Source organism: Lygodium microphyllum, chromosome 30, assembly GCF_053477565.2.
Source record: "Lygodium microphyllum isolate KBCC chromosome 30, Lygodium_microphyllum_v1.1.10, whole genome shotgun sequence".
Lineage (NCBI taxonomy): Eukaryota > Viridiplantae > Streptophyta > Polypodiopsida > Schizaeales > Lygodiaceae > Lygodium > Lygodium microphyllum.
In genome coordinates this window covers 87,424,175-87,448,393 of record NC_141164.1, presented here as the reverse complement: position 1 = coordinate 87,448,393, position 24,219 = coordinate 87,424,175, and the positions used below count along the sequence as shown (strand labels likewise).

The following is a 24,219-nucleotide window of genomic DNA, read 5'->3' as shown; positions in this document are numbered from 1 at the left end:
CTTATTTATAGGAGAGGGGAGAGCTAGTACAAAAGGGGAAAGTAGAGTAGCACAAGACAAGTGTCCAGCCACATGTCATGAGATGTGACAAGTGGTGGGACACTTGGAAACTTGTGTGACAAGTGTCTTGACACTTGTCTCTTCTCTATGGCCTTTCTTTTTGGGTTGAATACTGTCAAGAATAGAAACAACCAAATTTAGTAAGCACAGTCAGAGTATAGAACTTACTATTTTTAGAATGACATCCCTATTTTTTAGGACTAGCATTTTTAGGCTAATTCGAGGCTCCTAAAATTTAGGGATCCCCCCAATATGGGTATCATATGAAAGCTTTTTCCGTGTACATCGCAAAAATGGTATCCGAATCTTCATGTGACTTTCCTATGCAAAGAAATGTGCATTTCAAGCTTTCAGCCCACACATGCACATTATACAAGCATTTCATGATCATGCCATCTTGTTGATTGTAACTGTCTGTTCTGGTGGATCTAGCCCACACTTCAAGGCATCAATCCTTTCTGTGTGCGAGTCTAACCCTGATATGCGTGAGTTCTAGTCACAGGCGCCCAATCGGGTCATATAGGTGGAAGTGTGAACTATCTTTTCTCTAACCCACCGTGTGGGTCCACCATAACCTGTGACCACTCATCAGTGGCCAGCTCCAATGCACTTTTCTTTATATCTAATTAGTGCAAATGAAATAAATTTAATAAATCATTATATAGACAAATTAATGAAAAATGATACAAATTCTGTTTCTATAGAGTTGTGACAGCCCTCTGGCTTTTATTCAGCTGTCCTCAGCTGAAAAGCTTCTTGATATTGTTGTAGACTATTTGGGTAATCCTTCATGAATTTTTCATCTACCCACTGTGCATCTGTTGTGGGTAGATTCTTGAATTTTAGCAAGAATTTTCGTGTCACAAGGCCACTTCTCGTGGTTCGATCCTTGAGAAACAAAATCTTTTCAGGTTCCAAGAGTTGCTCTGTTTCTTCAACTTCTGGGGGATCTTCAGTAATGGGTTCCTTTGGTTCTGGTCCTATGTAAGGTTTTAGCAAACTTACATGAAAAGCATTGTGTATTTTTCAATGAGTAGGAAGCTTAAGTCGATAAGAAACTTCATTTATTTTCTCAATCACTTTGAAGGGTCCAAAGTATCTACTGGAGAGCTTTGGAAAAGATGAATTTTGACCAGAACCTTGTTTGAGCCTGCTTTTATTAAACTTTAGCAAGAGATATTGACCTTTTTCAAAAGCCAAAGGTCTTCTTCGTTTATCTGCTTGCTTCTTTTGTCGCTCTTCGGCAACTTTGATAGTGGCTCGAACTTGATCCACTGCGGTTTTTAAATCTGAAGCAAACTCATCAGCAGCAAAAATCTTATCTTTAGTACGAATAATTGGAGGGGGAATCACTTTACCCTGTACTATTTCATTTGGAGCTTTCCCTGTGGATAAGTGTACTGTATTGTTGTAAGCAAACTCCAATAATGGAAGATATTTCTCCCATTGTGACTTATATTCACTAACATAAGCTTTCAACATATCCAAAAGAGTGAGATTCATCACCTCTGTTTGGCCGTCAGTTTGAGGATGAAAAGCTGAGGAGAACTTTAAAGTGGTTCCCAAATTCTCAAATAAAGCACGTCAAAAGTTACTTGTGAATTTGGAGTCTCTATCTGAAATGATCTCAAAAGGCATACCATGTAATCTGAAGATATGTTGAATGAAAAGTCTTGCAGCTTGTGCGGATTTCAATGTTTTATGACATGGAATAAAATGTGATTGTTTGCTGAATCTATCAATTATGATCCAAATCATATCATGACCTTGAGGTGTTCTTGGAATACCTGAGATGAAATCCATTATGATAGATTCCCATGGATCTTTGGGCACTGGAAGAGGTTGCAACAATCCTGGAATCTTCTGCCTATCATATTTGGATTTTTGGCATACCAGACAAGTCTCGATGAAGTTATGTGTATCTTTTCATAATGTTGGCCAATAAAAGTAGCGCTCAATTGCACTTAGAGTGGCTGCCTTCCCTCTATGCCCTGCATAAGGGGGTTCATGACTTTCTTTAAGCACCTTTTGTCGAACAGGAAGAGTGACACAAAGGCAATTGTTCATGAGAAGGTAGCCGTCTTTGATGGAATAATCTGGATGAGAACCTCCTTGCTGTAAATTTGACCAAACTACTGCAAAATCAGTATCTTCATCATAAGTATTCTTCATCGTTTGAAAATCTTCATGATGAGCCACTGTAATAGTTGCAATGCGAGGCACTCTAGAAAGTGCATCAGCAACTACATTTTGTTTCCCTTTTCTCCACATCATTTAGACGGCGGCTTTCAAAGGCTACGGCATGGCCTTCTTGATTTAGCACTGCACCAATACAATCACCGCAAGCATCTGCTTCCACCACAAATGGTTTAACCAGATCTGGAATGATAAGAATAGGTCCAGAAGTAAGAGCTGTTTTCAGCCTTGTGAAGGCTGCCTTCTCTTTTTCCTTCTATTGGAAAGAGATCTTCTTCTTTGTAAGGTCATGAAGTGGAGAAGCCATATGTGCAAAATGCTTGATGAAGCGGCGGTAATAAGAACATAAGCCAAGAAACGATCGCACCTCATGTACATCACGAAGATGAGGCCATTCTTGGATTATCCTGATCTTTTCAGGATCCATCTGAATCCCTTCAAAAGAGATGACATGCCCAAGGTAATTTATTTTATATATGAAAAATTCACTCTTTTTACCATTTACCAAGAGTTGATTTTGTTGTAGTAATTGTAGAACAATTTCCAAGTGTTGATGATGCTCCTCTTCATTCTTGCTAAAGACAAGAATATCATCAAAGAAAGTACCGACATATTGTCGATGCTCTCTAAAGATGCGCTCCATCATTCGATTAAAGGTGGCTGGTGCATTGGTTAATCCGAAAGGAACCACCAAGAATTCATAAAGACTGTATGAAGTGCGGAAAGCAGTTTTGTGTACATCTTGTGGTATTACCCTAATTTGATGATAACCACTCTTTAGATCAATGCGGCTGAAAACCTTTGAGCCTCCTAGACGATCCAAAATGTCGTCAATTCTGGGAATAGGAAACCGATTCTTCACGGTGATTTTGTTGAGGGCTCGATAATCAATGCACATCCTAAATGTGCTATCTTTCTTTTGAACAAGAAGAACCGGTGAACAAAATGGTGAGCTACTTGGCCTAATTAGCCCACGGTTGAGTAGGTTTTCGACTTGCTTTCTGATTTCTTCTTGTTGAGGACGGCTCATACGGTATGGTGCTATATTAGGAGGAGAACTGCCCGGGATAATATCCATATGATGGTCTTCTGGCCTTTTTGGGAGAAGCTGATAGGGGAAGCTGATAAGGAAGATCTTTCGAAAAACAATCTTTATACTTTTCCAAGAGCTGAAGTTGCTCTTGGTTTTCAGCATTCATATTATCTTTTACATCAGTGACATAAAGCAGACAACATTGAACACAATCCTTAATTGCTCGAGACTTGCATATGGCTTACCATAGGTATGGTGTCTCCAGAAACTCCAGCTTGGATCTCGTACTTCTTGCCTTTGTTGGTGAGTTTTACCTTCTTTTTCTGAGAGAAGATGGTTGAATCTACTCTATGATTCTAGGGCATGCCAAGAATCACATCGCAACCATTAAGGTCTCCGATACAGAAGGTATCTTCGTCACTGTAGCCTTGAATTTGAAACTTGAGCTTGCCAATGTAGGGTATCACAGTCTTCACTGTGTCACCTTCATCAGCATTTAAAGCTTGGCGAACTTCTGCCGGAGTGTCCATCTCTTCATTCTTGCAACTGTCCCTAAGCTTTTAATAATTTGCGCGTCTCTGGAGTGTGAGTTGTGTTTGCAACTACATCACTGATAGCATTGATTTTCACTGGCGACTTAGGCTTGTTGTCAGAAACCTTGCTTTGTCCCTTGTTTGGACATTGCTTCGCTATGTGGCCTATTTGTCCACATTTAAAGCACTTCCCTTCTTTCATGAAGCGTTGCTTTTCTTCTTCGGAAAATTGCTTTGCTTGTGGGTATAGATTGGAGCGAAATTGAGGAGCATTAGGAGGTGCATAGGGCTTCATCTTCTTTTGATTTGATGGTGGCTGCTTTTGCCACTGTTTTTGTCCTTCATTTGGGGCTGAATACTCCTCATCATCAGCTACTCTCTTCTTATCATTCTTTTGGAATGATTTGTTGCCATTGTGCTCCATTTCCCATGTCTCAGCATGGTCAATGAGTTCCCTGAGACTAGAACAATGATAATGATTAAGAGCAGTACGAAGTTTAAAATGCAAACCTCCTTGAAACTTCCTAAGCTTTTCCGAACTGCTGATCTTCTTGAAATGTTGGACCTTCAAAAGTAGCTCCCAAAATCTCTTGGTATAGTCACCAAGTGACTCATTTTTCCTTTGCCAAAGCCGATCCCATTCCATTTTTACATCTCTTTTGAAATGAACAGGAGGAAATTGGCTTTGTATCAGGCGAACAAAGGACCGCCATGATTTTGGGGCAGCATGATCATATTCCAACCCCGTCCACCAAGTATGGGCTAAGTCGGTTAAATATAAAGCTGCAAACTTAATCTTTTCTTTTTCTTTATACTTGTCACGACCATACAAAATTTGAAATTGACGAATAAACTTCAGAAGAAGATCAGGATTTCGGGAACCATCATACATACTGAACTTGATTTTCTTTTCAAGTTGAGATAGTGACTTAGTCTTCTTCTTCTTCTTATGCCTTCGTCCATGCTCGGATATTGAGGTTGAAGATGATGAAGTGCTTGATGGGGATGAAGATGGAGACGAGGGTGAAGAATGTCGACGCTTTTGACGATGATGAGGTCTTCCACGAGAAGGGTGTGACTCTTCATTACTAGAAGAGGATCCATTAGAATAGGCGCCAGATGACTTTGAAGAAGAGGATGAGCTTCGACGCGATCTCTTTCTTGAAGTAGAATGGGACTGCCTCTTAGAAGTAGTTGGACTTCTTGATCGGCTCCTTTCATTGGTATGGCTTTGTTTCCTTGAAGTAGATGGGCTTCTTTCCTTGAATTCTTTGGGATTCTCAACTTTTTCTAGTTTGAGAAGTTACTCACGAATTTGTTGATTCTCCTCTCTAAGACTTTGAATGTCTTGAAGGATAGCACTCGATTGATCCATTGAGACTAAAGAAAAAAAATATGCTCAAGCACTCAATGCAAGGGCTGAAAACAAACAAACTTATAGTTGTAAGCACTACCAGTGTTGGGGGTGAGGACCGAGCCAAAGCTCTGATACCACAGTAAACGCCCCGAACAACGTAGTATGCTTAACAATTATGATATTTGCTTGTTTTCGAGATTTAATATAAAAGAGAATGAACACTTAAAGCTGAAAATGAAAATTACTCACAAAATTACAGCCATGAAAATGTAAAAGTAATGGAGACAAGATTGAGGGTTGAAGATGGGCAAACCCCCCCGAAGGAATGTATTTCTGCTCAATCCAAGTCCCTTAGGGAAGAGCTCAGTTACAATCAACCTGAGAGTGAGAAGAAGTAATTCTCACTCTCACAAGATCATGCAAAGATGTACAAACACACATGCATTATCTATTATGCAATGATAAGAACTGATTTCTTTACCGTATGAGAGAAGAAAAAGGGGAATTCAGCCTTTCTCCATCGTTGATCAGCAGTACATGGATAGAGCTTGCTTCTTGTAGCTAAAATGGAAGGAAGAACTCAAGAAGGAGGTGCTGTAATGAATTTACAGGCTTGCTGTCTTGTAAAACAACAGTGATAGAAGAGGGAATATGGAGGAATTTGATAATGGAGAAGTGGGGGATGATGATGGGGATGGATGGGGCCAGTTTCTGGCTATCTGTGGGTACTGTACATGAGTTTACAGCAAAGAAAAATGATGTTGAATGAAGAAAAACGAGCTCTTATTTATAGGAGAGAGGAGAGCTAGTGCAAAAGGGGAAAGTGGAGTAGCACAAGACAAGTGTCCAGCCACATGTCATGAGATGTGACAAGTGGTGGGACACTTGGAAACTTGTGTGACAAGTGTCTTGACACTTGTCTCTTCTCTATGGCCTTCCTTTTTGGGTTGAATACTGTCAAGAATAGAAACAACCAAATTTAGTAAGCACAGTCAGAGTACAGAACTTACTATTTTTAGAATGACATCCCTATTTTTTAGGACTAGCATTTTTAGGCTAATTCGAGGCTCCTAAAATTTAGGGACCTAAAATTTAGGGATCTCCTAAAATTTAGGGACCCCCCCAATATGGGTATCATATGAAAGCCTTTTCCGTGTTGAGCCATGGATAATGGCTTTTATCTCAATCCGTTTTTGTACACTTTTTATATGAGATTGCACATCTGGCTTATAATAAAGTTGTTGGTTTCATTATTCATGCTACATAGTATACTCTCGAGTCTTGTTTCAACTCTCTTTTGCACTTTTGACTTGAATCTCTAAGTTTATATTTTAACTTTTAAGTCTAAACATTAAGCATAGACTTAAAATTATATGTATCTTTTCTTTTATCAGACGTAGGTCCAAGATTTATTAGTCCGATTAGTACCGTACTAGCATCGGACTGTACTAATTGGACGCCATCGGACGTGACAACCATGGCTACAAGCATGGTTATTTCCAAGATACACCTTTTTATACCTACCTGCATTGAACATAGTAAAACACTCCAAGCAAGGAGTTACATGGAAAGAGGTACCAAAGTCTACAATCTAAGTTTAAGTGACACCATCATCAACTGACAAAAGTGCATCAATCACATTGGCCTTGGTAATCTGCATATTCTGCATGTGACATACAAGGGCATCACAATCAATTGCACAAAATACATCAGCCACTGTATCCGAAAGCTCCTCTATGACCACATTGGAAGCCACATTGGCCTTTTCCTTGTCGTTGGTTGCCTCAGATGCATCTGTCTTATCCTCCTCCTTTTTGTCTCCGGCATTCTTCTTTCTCTCTTGTTCCTTCTTGTAATACCTGCAATAAGGTTTCTTGTGGCTCTTTCGACCACAGTGATGTCAGAGTGCAGCGGTGCGGAATCGTAGGACTGAGAGAGAGAGAACGCAGAGAGAAAAGGGAGAGAAAGAGACAGTGTACAATGAAGATCTGCTGTATAAAGAATGCTGAATACAAAGATATACACGGGCGCAGTGCGCTGGACTGCGTGTCTCCACCTCGACGATGCGACCTGCTGTCCACCTCGAAGTCTGCTGCAGTCTGCACTGTCTGCTGTCTGAAATCTGTGAACAGAGACAGAAATCTGCACGGCACCGGTCTGTAATCTGCGACAGAGAAGAATGGACAGACTGCTGGAAACGTCGACTATAAATAGTCGAAAACAGCCACGAACTGGTGCGCCAGAAATAGGGCGCAGCCAGGAATAAATCAGCTGCAGGCAGTCGGACTGCCACGTGGTAGTCCGACTGCACAGTCCGACTGCTGCTGGTCCGACTGCTGCTGGTCCGACTGCTGCTGCTGGTACTGCCCTCCAAGACAGGACAGGCTATGATCTCTGACACCCCCTCTCAGAGCCTGGACAGGGCAGAAGCCTGAGGGATCTGGAATGTTGCCGAAGTAGAGCCTGAGGAAGCGCCTTCGTAAACAAATCCGCAAGATTGTCCTCCGTCTTGCAATACTCCACAGTGATGGTCGCATCCAGAAGCTTTTCTCGGATGAAGTGGTACTGAATCTCAATGTGCTTCGTCCGGGCATGAAAAACAGGATTCCTTGCCAAGGCAATGCAACTTTCATTGTCACATCGCAGCAATGTAGGACGAGTCTGGGGGCACCCAAGCTCCTCCAACAATCTCCGAAGCCACACAACCTCGCATGTGGTGGAAGACGCGGCCCGATACTCCGCCTCAGTAGACGAAAGGGCTACCGTGGGCTGCTTCTTGCTACTCCATGAAATAACACTTGCACCCAAAGTAAAGCAGTAACCTGTTGTAGACCGCCTGTGGTCCACGTCACCGGCCCAATCCGAGTCGCTCCAACCTGCAAGTACAAGATCTGACCCATCTGTCCCTGCGGGGTAATGAATCCCCAAATCAGACGTCCCCCGGAGATACCGAAGTATCCTCTGAGCAGCCTGCCAATGCACCGTCTTAGGTTCACTCATGAACCCTGCCAAGAGCCCAACAGCAAAACATAGATCAACCCTGGTGTTGAGAAGCCAAATCAAAGACCCTATCAACTGTCGATAGCGGGACATATCCGCCAAAGGAGAAGCTGAATGGGAAGTGGCCTTCCAGTTCGGATCCATAGGAGTAGAGAGGGCCCGACAATCTTCCATCTCAAAAGACACTAAGAGCTCCTGTACATATCTCTGTTGGGAGAGAAAGATCCCCCTCTGAGACTGATAAATCTCATGGCCTAAAAAGAAATGGAGTAGTCCCAAATCCGTCGTCTCGAACGTCCGATGTAAAGCTGACTTTGTCTCCTGGACCTGCTGTGCATCATCACCTGTGACAATCAAATCATCAACATATAATACAAACAGCACACAACCATCCTCGGAAGTGTGAACATACAGCTGCGGATCGGCCTTGGATTGCCGATATCCCAAGTGAGACTGGAGGAACGAATCAATCTTCTCGTTCCAAGCTCGTGGGGCTTGCTTGAGACCATACAGGGCCTTCTTCAACCTGTAGACTTTCCCATCTGAAGAACCAAAGCCAGGAGGCTGCTCAATGTAGATCTCCTCCTTCAGATCACCATTCAGGAAGGCCGACTTCACATCCAGCTGATAAACAGGCCATCTCCTATGGCCAGCCAAAGCAAGAACAGCTCTAATGGTTGCCATACGAGCGGTGGGGGCAAAGGTGTCATGACAGTCAATCCCTGGGCGCTGGGCAAAACCCTTAGCACCAAGGCGAGCCTTGTGCTTATCCAAAGTACCATTACTGAGATATTTGGTCTTGAAGACCCACTTGACTCCAATCACCTTCTTCTTCGGGGGGCGTGGCACAAGTGACCAAGTGCCATTCCTCTCAATAGCCTCCAACTCAGCTTCCATAGCTTTCTTCCATGGGGCGGACTGTAAAGCCTCCTTCACGGAGGTGGGCTCTCGATCCTGCATAACACGGGACATCAAACAATAATTGGAGCAAACAAGCTCCGAAGAATGCGCCTGGTGCCTCCGTGACCGCCGCGGACCATCCTGCGGTCCCCACTCCTCAGGAACCCCCTCGATCCCTGAACCACGGAGTGTGTCACGGGCCCAGCGAGGAGGAGGCCGAACCTCCCCTCGTCGTTCTCCATCAATAGAAGACTCAGGAATGTCTACCGGTGGTAACTCCGCAGAAGGATCCGGTGGAACAGTAGACTCTGTGTCAGAAACAGAATCATAATCAAACGGCACAGGCTCCAGTGGAACTGTAGAAGGAGCCAAACTCTCCCCTGGATCTCCAAGAACGGGGTGCTCCTCACCCGGTGAAGAAGTCGGAACCTCCACAAACCGCACATCACGGCTAGTATATACATCCCGCTTGACGGGATCATACAGTCGGTAGCCTTGGGACTGGGAGCTGTAGGCAACAAATACCTGTTTTCGGGAAGCCGCTTCAAATTTGTCACGGTGAGCCTTGGGAATGTGAACATAGGCATCACACCCAAAGACCCGAAAGTAAGAAACATCTGGCTTCGTCCCAAAATAAGCCCCAAATGGAGTCATCCCTTCCACGGCCGAAGTAGGGGATTGATTAAGAATGTGGACTGCAGTAGCCACAGCCTCGGCCCACAGAACCTGAGGGGTCTGTTGGTGCTTCATCATGGTGCGCGCCATCTCGATCACACTGCGGTTCTTCCGTTCTAGAATACCATTTTCTTGAGGAGTATTGGTATTGGCAAACTCCTGGTGAATTCCTCTATCTGCACAAAACCGAGCAAATTCATTAGACACAAATTCACCTCCCTTGTCGGATCGCAAGGTCTTCAACTTCCGGCCTGATCGGTTCTCCTCAAAGAGAAGCCAATCCTTGAAGTGTGAGAAAGCTTCTGACTTTAGTGCCAAAAAATAGGCCCATGTCATCCTGCTATAATCATCCACGATCAGCATGAAGTACGAGCTCCCACGCAGTGACTCATTCCTCATAGGGCCACATAGATCCGTAGATACCAACTCCATCGGTGAAGTAGACCGCCGCGAAGCGGTGTGGGGAATGGCATCTCTATGCTGCTTCCCCCATATGCAGGAGACACATGGTTGCTGGCTCACCACTATATCCGGCAACCCTCGAACAAGCTGTCCACGTGACGCCCTTCGAAGATAGTCATAGTTCAGGTGACCAAACCGAGCATGCCATAATTCAAAGTGTGACTGTGAGGTAAGAAGAAGAGTAGAGAGGGCAGTGGAGGACTTCAGTTTGTAAATGCCGTTCTCCTCATATCCAGATGATAGAACTTTCCTCGATCCACGATCAAGGACTCGCATAGTAGAACTGTCAAACTCCACCAAAAGACCAAGGGAGCAAATCTTATGAACTGAAAGGAGATGGTACCCTAAACCTGGTACATGCAAAACCTCTGAGGTATGGGTGCCACCTCGTCCATCCGGAATAAGCTGCATCTTACCCCGACCTGCAATAGAAACTGAAGAGCTGTCTCCAATGAGAACCTGCCCACGCGAAGGTCGCAGCTGGGCAACACCATCTGATGAAGGAGTCATGTGCCGTGAGACACCACTATCAACAATCCACTCTCGAGCTTGGGGAGCCGTCATCGCAGCATCAGAAGCATTCGGTGAAGCGTCCTCAATGACAACTAGATGTAGAAATACAGCTGATGAGGGTGCAGCCACCGCTCCAGAATCCTTGGTTTCCTTCTTCTTGGTGTCCTTCGAGTCTTTGTCAGGGCAATCCTTCTTCCAATGGCCAGTCTTTCCACAAATATGGCATGTGGAGTCTTTGTCCTTGTCCTTCTCCTTGTCCTTCTTGGACTTGTTATCCCCCTTCTTCTTCTTTTGGTCCTTCCCCTTCTTCTGAGAGGCTTGACCTGTCAACGCCTCCATCTTGGAAGCATTCTGTCCTTTTAACTGTTCCTCTTGGTCCAAGACCATAGGAACCAACTCTTCCCACCGAAGAGTAGACTCTCGCCCCGAAGCAATAAGGGCAGAGTAAAATGTACCGAATCGTGGCGGCAACTGGGACAAGAGTGTGATCGCCATGTCTTCGGAGGAAATCGGCTTCCCCGCATTCTGAACCTGCATCTGTAGCTGCCTTAGCTTGTTAATGTGTTTCCTTAGCGAAGAAGACTTATTGACGGACAAGGTCCGCATCTGTACCTCCAAAGAAACCCTCTTCATCAGGGTCATCCGATTGTACATTTGATCAAGCTCCAGCCATATCTCACGAGCCACCGTCAAGTGCTCGATGTGAGTGATCACGGCTGTAGTGCATGATAGAAAGAGAAAGGATCGAATCCTGGCATTCAGTTTGTCCCAATGAGACTGGGCCCTGGCCAACTCCGCACGAGCATCGGAAGAGAGTTTGGACTCATCTCTTACGGAAGGCCGGTCAATATCTTCCTGGACCAACTCCGCCAAATCATAGGACTCAAGGATGGTCAACATCATAACGCGCCAAATGCGGTAGTTGTTGCCGTCGAGCTTCTGATCTGTAGGAAGAGCCGGTAGGACAGGCACCTTCCGGTCCATAATCGCCTGGAACTCCAAGTCCATCTCTGTAGACATCTTCACCTGCAATGCCTTCTCAAACGCAAAAGCAGCCCCCTCTGACTGGGTAAACTCAGCCTGCTAAGGCTCTTCCGCGTCCCGAAGCTTCTTCACCCGCCGGAGGCGATGAAAAAGCAAAACCTCCACTTTTAGGTTGAAAACTCAAACTTCCTCCGCGTCAAACAGCAGTAAACAGCAGCAAATCCACCACCTATACTCCTTTCCTGTGCGCCCACACTCGTTTCAGCCTTGTTTCAAGGCGCAGCCCTCTTGTCTGCCCTTAAACGCAAAAAACGCAAATTTGTGTCGCGATGGAAACTCCTCTTCAGGTTGATTCTGCGCTCAGTCAGCCCTCAAACACTGCTCTGATACCATGTCAGAGTGCAGCGGTGCGGAAGCGTAGGACTGAGAGAGAGAGAACGCAGAGAGAAAAGGGAGAGAAAGAGACAGTGTACAATGAAGATCTGCTGTATAAAGAATGCTGAATACAAAGATATACACGGGCGCAGTGCGCTGGACTGCGTGTCTCCACCTCGACGATGCGACCTGCTGTCCACCTCGAAGTCTGCTGCAGTCTGCACTGTCTGCTGTCTGAAATCTGTGAACAGAGACAGAAATCTGCACGGCACCGGTCTGTAATCTGCGACAGAGAAGAATGGACAGACTGCTGGAAACGTCGACTATAAATAGTCGAAAACAGCCACGAACTGGGGCGCCAGAAATAGGGCGCAGCCAGGAATAAATCAGCTGCAGGCAGTCGGACTGCCACGTGGCAGTCCGACTGCACAGTCCGACTGCTGCTGGTCCGACTGCTGCTGCTGGTACTGCCCTCCAAGACAGGACAGGCTATGATCTCTGACAAGTGATAGCAAGTAATGTCACTATTTTTCTTTCCTTTGCTCTTGCTCTTGTTTCTTTGTCGTGCATTTGCATTTTTCTTTTCAGCCTTGCCTCTTACATTATAAGCTGAGTTGTTGCCTTCTCCACTAGATACACGTCTAATTTCTTCATTTAAGATTGAACCCCTCACTCCATCATATGAGAGATTGGGGTTATTGCTGAGAGAAACCACCAAGGTCTCCTAAGAATCAGACAATGTCATGATAAAAAAGATTGCTCTCAACTTATCATCAAAGTCCAAATTTGCATCCTTGAGCTGATTTAAAATGCCTGTAAATGCACTCAAGTGCTCAGTTGTAGGCTTTGACTCATCCAGTCACATATTCATCAACTTGCGCATTAAATGCACCTGATTAATAGGTGTGGTGATCTCATAGGTAGTTTTCAGCTTTTCCCATATTGCATAACTTGTATCTAAACCCTTAATGTCTATCAAGATAACATCAGTGACACCCATCTTAATGTAAGCCACAACCTTTTTGTTTACTCTGGCCCAATCAGCATTAGACATTTGTGTGGGTTTATTGTGACATTAATGTGACATTAAGAGTGATATTCAATGATAGATGGCCTCGGGAAAGACAGAGAGAAAACAATGAAAAACCTTGAGCACGAGACCTTCTTCTCCTCCCAACCATGCCTAGATAAATGCTGGCCCCTCTCACTCGTATTCCTTTGCCAGCCGTCCACTTCTCTGGAGTCCTACTATTCTTGGACTCTCTTTCTCTCTAGGCTCCCCTTAACCCCGTTCGAGCGCCCAAGAGCCCGGACGGTCATTCTCGTGCATGTTCCCCTAGATTTACCTTAATGTCACATTAAATGTCACTTTTAATGTCACATTCCATATTTATGACCTTAACGTGACATTAAATATCACTCTTAATGTCACATTTCCTTCCCCTTAATGTGACATTTAATGTGACATTCCATATTTATGACCTTAACGTGACATTAAATATCACTCTTAATGTCACATTAATGTCACATTTATCTTCCTGCAAACCATCCTCACAATCCTTTAGGAACAATATGCCTTGCATACGGTCTTTCCAAAGGTCAAAACCATGACCATCAAACCATTTGATTTCCATTAAACTCTTGATGTCTGAACTGGAAGAAGTTGGAGCCATTTTATCATGAACACAAGAGTGAATGCCCTGGACTATAAAAAGCACGAGCTGAACTAGCAAACACACTGCTATTTTTCCTCAAACAGTAATAAATCTCTGCTGTTTGTATATGAAGTAGTCACCATACGAGCAAAAATGAGGAAATTTACCAAATTCTGCACAAGCCCCCAAAATTTTAGGTCCAAAAGTGCATAAATGTCAGCCAATCTAACCCAACTGAGCAAAATTTTACCAATACATGAAAAGTCCCAATTTTGTGGGATCCAATGTCAGGAAACTTTACTCAAAAGAGCAAAATTTGGCAAAATTCCCAACTTAATTGAGGTCACCATATGCAATGTCTGCAATTTTTGACTTGAATGTCGCTGTCAAGCATGGACGAGATCAAAACCGGGAAAAGCCCCAAAATTTTGGCTCAGATTTGCACAAGTTTGAGACCTGTGCTTCCACGCACAAACTCCTGTTAGACAAGGAGAAAGGAATTCGGAAATTAGAGAGATCTCTGATTTATTTATTTATTTATAAACTGACCCATCAAGGTGTCATGTCTGACGGCTCGTTGGCGTCCATCCCGTGCGTGCCTAGTCCACGTCATGTGTTAGCAATCCATCTTGTCGACCATCACGCCCTGCCGGCCTCGAACTCCAGCACTCTAGTTGTCACGTTTGCACACCACGAACGCTGGTTCCTTGTTGGGCCCGTCGTTAGGTCCCCTAGTTGCAGATGGTGCCTTCACATCTTGTTGACATGGACAGTGCCTCGACTATGGTCACACGCTGAACCTGCCACAGGTTGCTTGCGTATCACTTGAGCTGAGAGAGCCCGCGATTGTCTTCATCATGAATTGTATTGCATAGGACTTCTGCCTGTGACCAGTTCGCGAGTTGCCTGCACTGCCAGCTGCACTTGGTCTTGGGAAGCGTGCAAAAACCTTAAGCTCTGATACCAGTTGTTGGAGCTCAATTGAGTTGGAGCTCAGTTGAGGATGTACAGTAGTTCGAGGAGAGATAGTGACGGCGAGAGAGAGTGAAAGTACGATTAGATTTGAGTGTACCAACAATGTGTTGGTACACAAAGAAGAAAATGTATTTATACTTAGGGCATTAAGGGTGGATTCACATGTACAACTGAATAGCGTGTTTACTATACACAGAGGTCAAACGAGCCTTTATCCTAACATGTGAGCCATGCATTGGCTACTGCATACGGATTTGTGCCATACATTCCCGTATGCGGTGCCTGTCCAACCATAGTATGAAAAATGGTACCACCACCATAGTATGAAAAATGGTCCCATGCTTGCATGTGCATAATTGCCTTGCTGCCTATGCTCTCGTGGATTAGCACTACCAAGTTGGCTATGCATTTGCACTTGTTGCCCCACGGATACTAACTGTTTATGCTCATCAGGCATTTTGGGCTCTTCTAAAGAAGGCTTAGGCATTTCCTTTCATTCTTGTGGCTATCGTGAAGCTGTAGAAGGTGTCTTCTTCTCTTTGCCTTTGTTGTCCTTCTTTGGGTCATTCAAGAATCGAGTAAACTCGGGATCCTTTGCCAATTCAACGAAAAGATTTTGCTATTGTATGCATTCGATCCTTGAGGCTATCATCAAATTCGTCAGCCCCTTGCTGGTCAATCAACCTCTTTATGCATTGAAGTGCCAACATTTGGGTCATTTTTCACATTTTCAGCATGCTGTCCTGTGAAGGAAACTGCTAGGGTTTGCACTGAGGACACACAGAGTGTACGACCACGACAGAAACACAAAGAGACAGACACAGATACAGAGGGCAAAACTCAAACCCTAAATGCAAAACTCAAAACTGAAACACAAAAACTCAAATACAAATAGAAGGGAGAGAGAGAACACAACTTTGAAGTGAATGAATGCTATAAATGAATGTAAGAGTGTATAGTGTGCTCAAGGGCAGAGCAATGTCGGAGTGTGATGTCCACCGAAGACGGATCCCAAGTCTGTGACCACCAGTCGGAGTGTAGGAGTGCTGAGTAGTGAATGGTAGTAGGCTGGTCACCAAAACGCAGCAGTTTGGAGGCTGGAAACTGGTAAATGCAGCTGTGTACCACCAATCGGAGGTTGGAAATTGTGCACAGTCTGCTGTAAACAGCAGCTGTAAACAGCAGGCTGAAACAATGTTTGAGAGTGTCAGGGCCTGCAATGCTGAAAATGCAGGCTGGCTGACCCTGGAGATGATGGACAGCAGGCTGAACAACAATCTGTGATAGTCTAGAGCAGTCACACCAGCAGCTGAGAGTTGTCGTCTACAGCAATGGACAGGCTGAAGATAATGCGGCTACGGTCGATGATGGCTGGACAGCAGATGGAGGCAGGTTGTAGGCTGGAAATTGGGCCCCAACAGCAATAGAGGCTGTGTGGGCCGCCGTAATCTGCAAACAAGGATGATTGCTGAATGGGGGCAGCTTGTCTATTTATAGACATGGAAGGGTGCTCTAAAATAGGGTGTCCACTAAACTCTCTCGAACCGCTCCCCGTTTTAGGGTTTTACTCTAAAAGAGCATTTTTAGGGTGTTTTGAGATTGTTTAAGAGGCTAATTAGCAAGTAATGCATATTTTAGCTCAACACCCCCTCTCAGGCCCAAAAGTGAGCTGAAAGGTGGGAGACACTGTGTTAAAGGGTGGCATTTCCCCTAACGAAGTACCATGGAGCAAAGAGGTAGAGAATGGGGTGGAGAAGGAAAAGGTGCTAGGAGCGGAGATGGAAGATCCAACCCCTAGGATGTGTGATGTAGATGTGGAGTGTAATCCAAGGTTTTGGAAAGATGATGAGAGATGTGATATAGAAGAGGGTGGGATAGGAGGGAAGTGAGAAGTGTGTGTGATATGCTCAAATGAAACAGACGCTGTAGATGTACCTGAATTTCGTCTACTTTGTGAGCTTCCTCTATTGAAGTTCACATATGCAAAGCCATCCAGATCCTGTACCTCAAAAGAAGAAACATGCAGGGGTTTTGATTCATGCAACACAAAAGAATTGTACAAACCTGACATTGGACTTGACTGAGATGATGAAGATGGATCGCTAGACGTTTTGAATGCCGTATGTCCTCCATGATCGGAGAGGTGGCCAGTCTTACCAACCGGTCCGGATGTGGTAGCAAAACTGGTGGGAGGGGTGTAAACATCACCATACTTGTTGCGATAGTACTCCTCAAAGTCCTCCTGTGTCATGTTAGTGAAATCTGGTGAAGGTGGAGTGTCGTCCTTCTCACCGAGTCCATAATGCCATCTCAGGGCCTCCAATGATGGAAAAGCCTGATAAGACATTATAGGAACTGGAGGAGAAGGTGTTTGGGACATTGTGATTCGGTTAGGAGTCATATTGTGTGTCTTGCACAAAGACTAGCTCTCCACAATATCCATAGGATACTCTTTACAAGAGCACTGGCTTTGATACCATGTGAAGGAAACTGCTAGGGTTTGCACTGAGGACACACAGAGTGTACGATCTCGATAGAAACACAAGGAGACAGACATAGACATAGAGGGCAAAACTCAAACCCTAAACTCAAAACTCAAAACTCAAAACTCAAAACTCAAACACAAACAGAAGAAGGGAAAGAGAGAATACAACTCTGAAGTGAATGAATGCTGTAAATGAATGTAAGAGTGTACAGTGTGCTCAAGGGTAGAGCGATGTCGGAGCGTAACGTCCACTGGAGACGGATCCCAAGTCTGTGACCACCAGTCGGAGTGTAGGAGTGCTGAATAGTGAATGGCAGCAGGCTAGTTACTAAAACACAGCAGTTTACCGCCAATCGGAGGCTGGAAACTATGCACAGTCTGCTGTAAACAGCAGGCTGAAACAATGTTTGAGAGTGTCAGGGCCTGCAATACTGAAAACGTAGGCTGGCTGATCTTGGAGATGATGGACAGCAGGTTGAACAGTAGTCCGGGGCAGTCTTGAGCAGTCGCTAGCAGCTGAGCGCTGTCGCCTACAACAATGGACATGCTGAAGATAATGTGGCTGCAGTCGATGATGGCTGGACAGCAGATGGAGGTGGGCTACAGGCTGGAAACTGGGCGCCAATAGCAGCAGAGGGTGTCTGGGCTGGTGTAACTTGCAAACAAAAATGATGGTTGAATAGGGGCAGCTTGTCTATTTATAGATGTGGAAGAGCGCCCCAAAAATTAGGGTTTCCACTAAACTCTCTTGAACCGCTCCCCGTTTTAGGGTTTCCACTGAACTCTCTCGAACCGCTCCCCGTTCTAGGATTTTACTCTAAAAGAGCATTTTTAGTGTGTTTTGGGTTTGTTTAAGAGGCTAATCAGCAAGTAATGCATATTTTAGCTCAACATGTCCATGTTGAGAACCATGCCCAACATCAGTTATTGCATTTGCCCCTTCACCACGTGATTGACCAAGGAGTGATGCATCCTCTCCACTTAATCCCATATCACCATGTGAAGACATGCTTGCTGTAATTGACTGCTGAGAACAATTTCAGCAATAATGCAGCAGTCCCATGTTGCAATCAAGTACCACGGGCCCACTAATTCAAAAAAATTTGATGGTATCGCGGCAATGGAACCATGAAACCAGCCTTCCTTCTATGGATAGGTGATAAATCCCTGATTACAACTTAATTACAGCAGCAAACGATAAATTCAAATATGAAATACCAATTTACTTGCTGATCTTGGACAATGCACACTCGATTGGCCCTCAAAATTAGCACCCCTTTTTGTATTCCTTTAGCTTTATTGAAGAAGAAGTTGATTTACAATGGGATTCTCTCGATCCCCTTCACAATCCAAACTCCCCTTGCTGTCCAAAGTGACTAGCAAGTCTTCAATCTGATTTGCCCCTTCATTCGGACACTTAATTGGCCTTCACCCACTTCATAGACGATGGAAGTGCCCCAAATTCAATGGTTGACTAGTCCACCTGAATTTAGTTGAAATTCACCTTCAGCCTTGAATAATCCAATTGGGTCTTGGAGCTTCCAATTTTTGGCATGCTTGTCGAGGCTGTTGCTAAACCCTTATTTGTGCTATAAATTAGGGTTTCAATAGAGAAATTTGCAATTTCTCAGCCTCCAAGGGTCCAAATGCTGAGATCTTCGAAGCAAGGTTGTGAAATGGTTGGGAGATGAGAGAGAAAATTTAGAGTTTTGTTGCGAAGAATCATTGAAAATCAGTCAAACGCAACGGCTGCCCTACCACAACAGCTTTAAATGTTGTCGCCTATAGTTGAGACATCCAAATTAGCTATCACCTTGTACCTCGATGCAATCGCCCAGCTGTGGAGGGTCTGAGTATGCAATTGCCTTCTCAAAACTCACTCATGGCTGGTTGCAATGACTGAAAATAGCTCTTTCACATTTGTTGTAGCAAGATGATCTCGTTTTTCCTGCTCTTCAGCCTTTTACCAGCGTGTATGGACAAGGTTGCCAAGTGGCAGCCTTTCCAAATGGTTTTTCAAATAGTATACATCATGAAATATTAATTTTCAGCCTTTAATTACTGAAAATTAATCTAATAAGGTGCCCGAAAAAATAATTTCACTAGCCAATAATTAAATTGGCTAGGCATCTTCCACTCCCAAGTCTCTCTGTGCCATCTTTGACTATTAGATCGGCGTTATGTACCATTAAACGCCACATCTCTAGTGTCACCAACTAGCACTTATGGCCAAATGAATGACCTAGGCTAACAATTAACACCAGATACCACCTAGTACCTGTGCAACATAACTTATAGCAACTTTTGCCTTTGACATCCCGTGATTTTCTGGAGTTGCAGGCTCTCTAATCCCAGTTGCACCTCACATGTGCAGCATTTACTTAATCATGTGATTAAAAATTAATCCACATGTTAAGTGAGGTTTCAAAAGTACATGTCCTCATGATACACACACACACACACACACTCTCTCTCTCTCTCTCTCTCTCTTTTCGTAAAAGGTAGTTGTATTAATTACGAAAAAGGTACAAGTTTACATGATTACAAGATACAGGATGGCTCTATGCCAGCGTGTGTAAAAACACTTTGTCTCTCTACAAGAACTAGATGACACGCACAACTCTCTCTCTCTCTCTCTCTCTCTCTCTCTCTCTCTCTCTCGCCTCGCTTGTCTCACCAACTCTAAACCTTAAAACACTCTCCCTCTATAAAAACCTTTCCCTCTCCCCAATCTCATTCATCCTTTTTGGTATCTACTCACTTGACACTAGAGCTTCCCACTCTCTTTCGCACTTACTTTTGAGTAAAGTCTCTAGTTGTTTGAAGTCTGAACATTAAGTATAACCTTTAAATTGTATGTAAAGTTTTTTTTCATCGGACGTAGCATCGGATGTAGGTCCAAGATTTATTAGTCCAATGAGTACTGTACTAGTATTGGATGGTACTAATTGAACGCCATCAGACGTGACAACCTTGCATGTGGCGTTTCACTTACAACCTACTCAATGGTGAATTGTTTCATGCTGAAACACAATGTTTTAGCGGTGAAATGCTTCATGGTTATCTTGAACATGACTAGACACAAACACAAAATCGCAAAACAGGTAGAGACTTTGATTTCTGAATGAATTTTGAATGTAAATGAATGTATATACACAACACTCAAAGAGCAGTTCAATAGTTGATGACCCTCGTGGGAGTTGGCTGATGGAGGGGATGAAGTGTGTCATCTACTGGAGATAGATCTCAAGTGTAGCAACTACGGTTGGAGCAAAGGCTGATGAAGAAATGTGCTAAAGACACAAAAACAACTTGCTGTAGATGAAAACACAGATCAGCTTGGTGCAGACAAGTGCTAGAAAACTGAAAATGTAGAATTGGCAGTTGGAGTGATGATGTAGTAGTCAAAACAGCCTGATCAACAGTTATACAAGTGTTGGTGAAGTTGAACCAAATCATTAAGTTCATTTGTCATTTTGGTGACACAAGACCAAGCTAAACTATGCTAATTCACAAGTACTTACATGCCAAGCATACTATTCTGAAACAGTGTTTTGGGCAGCCTGAAATAGAATGACCGATTCTGTTTGAAATGGAAACATCAAAACTTTGCTTTGGCTTGTCCACCCAGTGGCAGCAGGTTGTATTCATGACATTTTTTCTTCTCATTTTCTCTTCTGCCTGTTGGTTCAAGCATTTCTGCTCCGCTCCATCTCTTTCTCATCCATGCATGTTAAAACTTCATCAGTCATGTAATGTGAAGCATGAAGGTTGAAGTTTGGTGTGACATTTGAATAAGTATTGTTGTGGGCATTGATATACTTAAGTACCTATGTTGAATTCAATGCTAAAATCTGCTCCTCTGCCCATTTCCAAAACTGGCAGAAACTCCCTTTTTTGCCAGTTCTGAAACTCCCCTGTACTGTGGTGCCAAGTAGGGAAGCAAGATGCTTGAGCTGCTCCAGCAATTCCCAAAGGCTGTAGGAATAGATTGGAATATGCACACAAAGCTGGTAATACAAGCGGAGCGGAAACTATGGCTGCATTAGACACAACAAATGGGTTGATGAGGCTGAAGAATGCTTGAACGATGAATGATGATGGTGATGGTAAATGGTGACAAATGCTGTATCTGTAATAAATGTGTTTTCTATCTATAACTTCATACTTGAGGTTCATGGGGTTGATAATGGTGTGACCTAAATACCACTCAACAATTTCATCTGGATTGTGAGACATGATTTTTTACTCTTCCTTTCTTTTTCCTGTTATGTTTGCAGTTGACATATCTTTTAAGTGTTGTCTTTTTGAAAGACCAAGACAAAATGATCCCTTACCAATTATACTGCCTTTCACTTCCTTCCTACTCCATAAATATGAATTCTTAGTTGATTTGGGTGGTTTTGGCTAGTATATGGAACTGATTACATTGGTCCATTTTGTGCCCGTGAACAAAGAATAAAAGCACTTATGTGGATGGCAGGGACTCAGTAATGCTTCAAACTGGACTAACATGAGGCTATAAAGTGCAGATTTGCAAATTCTATATGCAGCAGCGGTGTCGATTTGGTGGCAACTGCCGAATGTCACATGGTGGGTCTCTTTGATTGTTAAATTTGGTAATTGGGCAAAACCCAAGGTCTACCTTTAAAGTTGACAAGTGAAATCTACTATGATGGCAATTCTAAGAGTTCTGTTGAGATGCTGGTATCAGAGACATAGTACACATATTAGTGGTATCTTGTGGTATGTGACAGGCCATTGAAAGAATGAGTTAGCATGGGTTTTTTAGTTTTCCTATGTATTTGGCTGATTACATCTGAGAAATCACAAACCCGTGTGACATAATTTTTACTGCTTGGCTCGAGGTCTGTAAAATTACTGCTTGGGTTAGGGTATATCTTAGTTCCTGTAGTTGTTGGATGAATATCTTGGCATTACTTCATTTTCTGTTTTCTGGGGGTAAGGTACTAGTATTGGTCTCATGGCAGGGGTTTTGGTGCCAATGGATGCACTGAGGCAGTTTGTCTCTCCAACATTGCAGCACACTTCAGTTGGGTCTGCAGTTCTTGCATGTGTCTCTCCAAATGGTGAAGGGATATGGAGGCAAGGAGAACTTGAATCCTGGGATGAAGCTTCACAGTCTGGCAGTGTAATATTTGTTGATGATGGAAGCCGTTTAGAGGTTGGTTTGGAAAACTTGTCCGTTTCAGAATATGCCGATGTTACTGATGAGGAGTCAACAAGCTCAAAAGATGATGAAGATGAGTCAGAGGAAGCTGAGGATGATGACGACTATGACAAAGTGACTTTTGGAACACCAGTCACAGCAGGAGCTCAAACAGATACTCGTGTGTTTGCTCACTGGGAAAAGCACACTCGTGGTATGGCCTCAAAAATGATGGCTAATATGGGCTATCGGGAAGGAATGGGCTTGGGCCGAACTGGACAAGGAATAGTAACTCCTCTTCAGGTGAAGGCTTTACCAAAGCATCAGTCATTGGATTTCATTAGTGATTCCTTGCACCAAGATGAGGGCACAAGCAAAGCTAGTGGCAAGAAGAAGAGCCGGGGAGGTAAAAGAAAGCGTGACAGGAAGCTGGCTGAAGCTGCGCGTGCAGTGAAAACAGAGGAAGCCAGAGCTCCAGATGTCTTTGGTTTTATAAACAACCAACTTGCTGGGCAGCATGGGCATACAGTTGGTACAAAGGAGAGCACAGAGAATGAAAGCTGCAGACGAGTCAAGGGTAAAGTGCACAAAGAGGACAGGCGGTCATTGATTGCACAGGCAGATGAGGTAGCAGACCTTAGAAATAAGGTGGAAAAGCTTAAAGAGATGGCACTGCGCAATAAAAAGGATAAGGTTGTGTATGATGCCGTGGCTCGGAAGCTAGAAGAATCTCGCAGGGCGCTACTTAAAGCAGAGGCAGATCATCTATCTGCCTCTCTTGCAGTGCACAGCAAGGAGAAAGAGAAGAAGTGGTTACGGTTTTGACTGTGCACAACTTGGTTACCCAGTCAAAAAACCTTGGTTCCAAGTGTCCACTATTCATTGATCCCTCCTTATATGTGTGGAGGCTTGTTCTCTTAACTTGTCATTGCTAACACTTGATAATTTATGTGTGCTATATTTTCCATAGAAGGCTTGTAGTAAGAGGGGCTTATATAAGTTCTCTACTTTGCCTCCCCTCTCACGGCACAGTTCACAAACTTTTCTTCGAGGCATAGTTACAATGCACTCAGCTATGTTTCTAGTTTCTAGATTGAAGGAGTCACAGTTCAACAAGGATGCCTTCTAGTGTGAAACAAATCATGGTGTATTAGACATCAAGTCCTGTGGGTGGATGACTTTTGCAAGAATACCCTACAAATAGCAGTAACTTATTATACAGCAGACTCTAGATTGTCTGTTTACTCCATGGAAGTTTCATATACACATTCAATGACATTGTTTCAAAGAGCAAAAACTCAGTCATGTGAAGCTTTGAAAATAGCGGGGGCCCCTTGAACGTTATCCATTACGACCCTTTCACCAAGTCTTAGTTTGCTTGGGCTTGATGTTCAAGTTTATAACCCGTTAAATATTATCGCAGCAACAGGGGAACCCCTTCTGCCTATCAATTGCTTGAGTTTATACACCTCATCAATGTTCCAGTAGTTAGTTATTGCATAGAAGCATGTTGTACAAGATTTGGGAGGGATGGCATCTACTCGTGCAAGTGTTTGGGCGCATAAAATATTATCAATCCTCAATTCAAGTTTGGCATTGCAAATTCGTATTAGAGAGACCCCCTTGCAAGACTTTTTGCAACATTGTTTAAAATGTTATAAAATTTTCAAGTTCATTTGTCAAAATCAAGTTATGGACCAACTTGTGGGTGGTTTTAATGTTGTCATCAATCCTATTGTGCTAATCGTAACTTGGAGTTTCTCCATGGATTTGCCTTGAAGGGTCGTCTTGTTCCACTATGAGATAGCTAAATCATCTTTTGCAAATGTGTATTTTGATATTTATT

At 43.7% G+C, this 24,219-nt stretch overlaps 1 protein-coding gene across 2 annotated transcripts in view; it reads left to right on the top strand.

The window, feature by feature from the left end:
- Nucleotides 1–23,991, top strand: part of LOC148010082 (zinc finger (CCCH-type) family protein / D111/G-patch domain-containing protein) — a 117,236-nt gene extending 93,245 nt beyond the window's left edge. The window contains exons 3-4 of one of the 2 annotated variants that reach the window (XM_087673216.1): nucleotides 21,736–21,796; nucleotides 22,195–23,989. In XM_087673216.1, coding sequence (XP_087529342.1) covers nucleotides 21,736–21,796; nucleotides 22,195–23,198 — 1,065 coding nt within the window. In that variant the 3' untranslated portion in view covers nucleotides 23,199–23,989. Of the gene's footprint in view, nucleotides 1–21,735; nucleotides 21,797–22,194 lie in introns of both variants that reach the window. The other variant, XM_087673217.1, reaches the window with a different exon arrangement.
- Nucleotides 23,992–24,219: the final 228 nt, after the last annotated feature.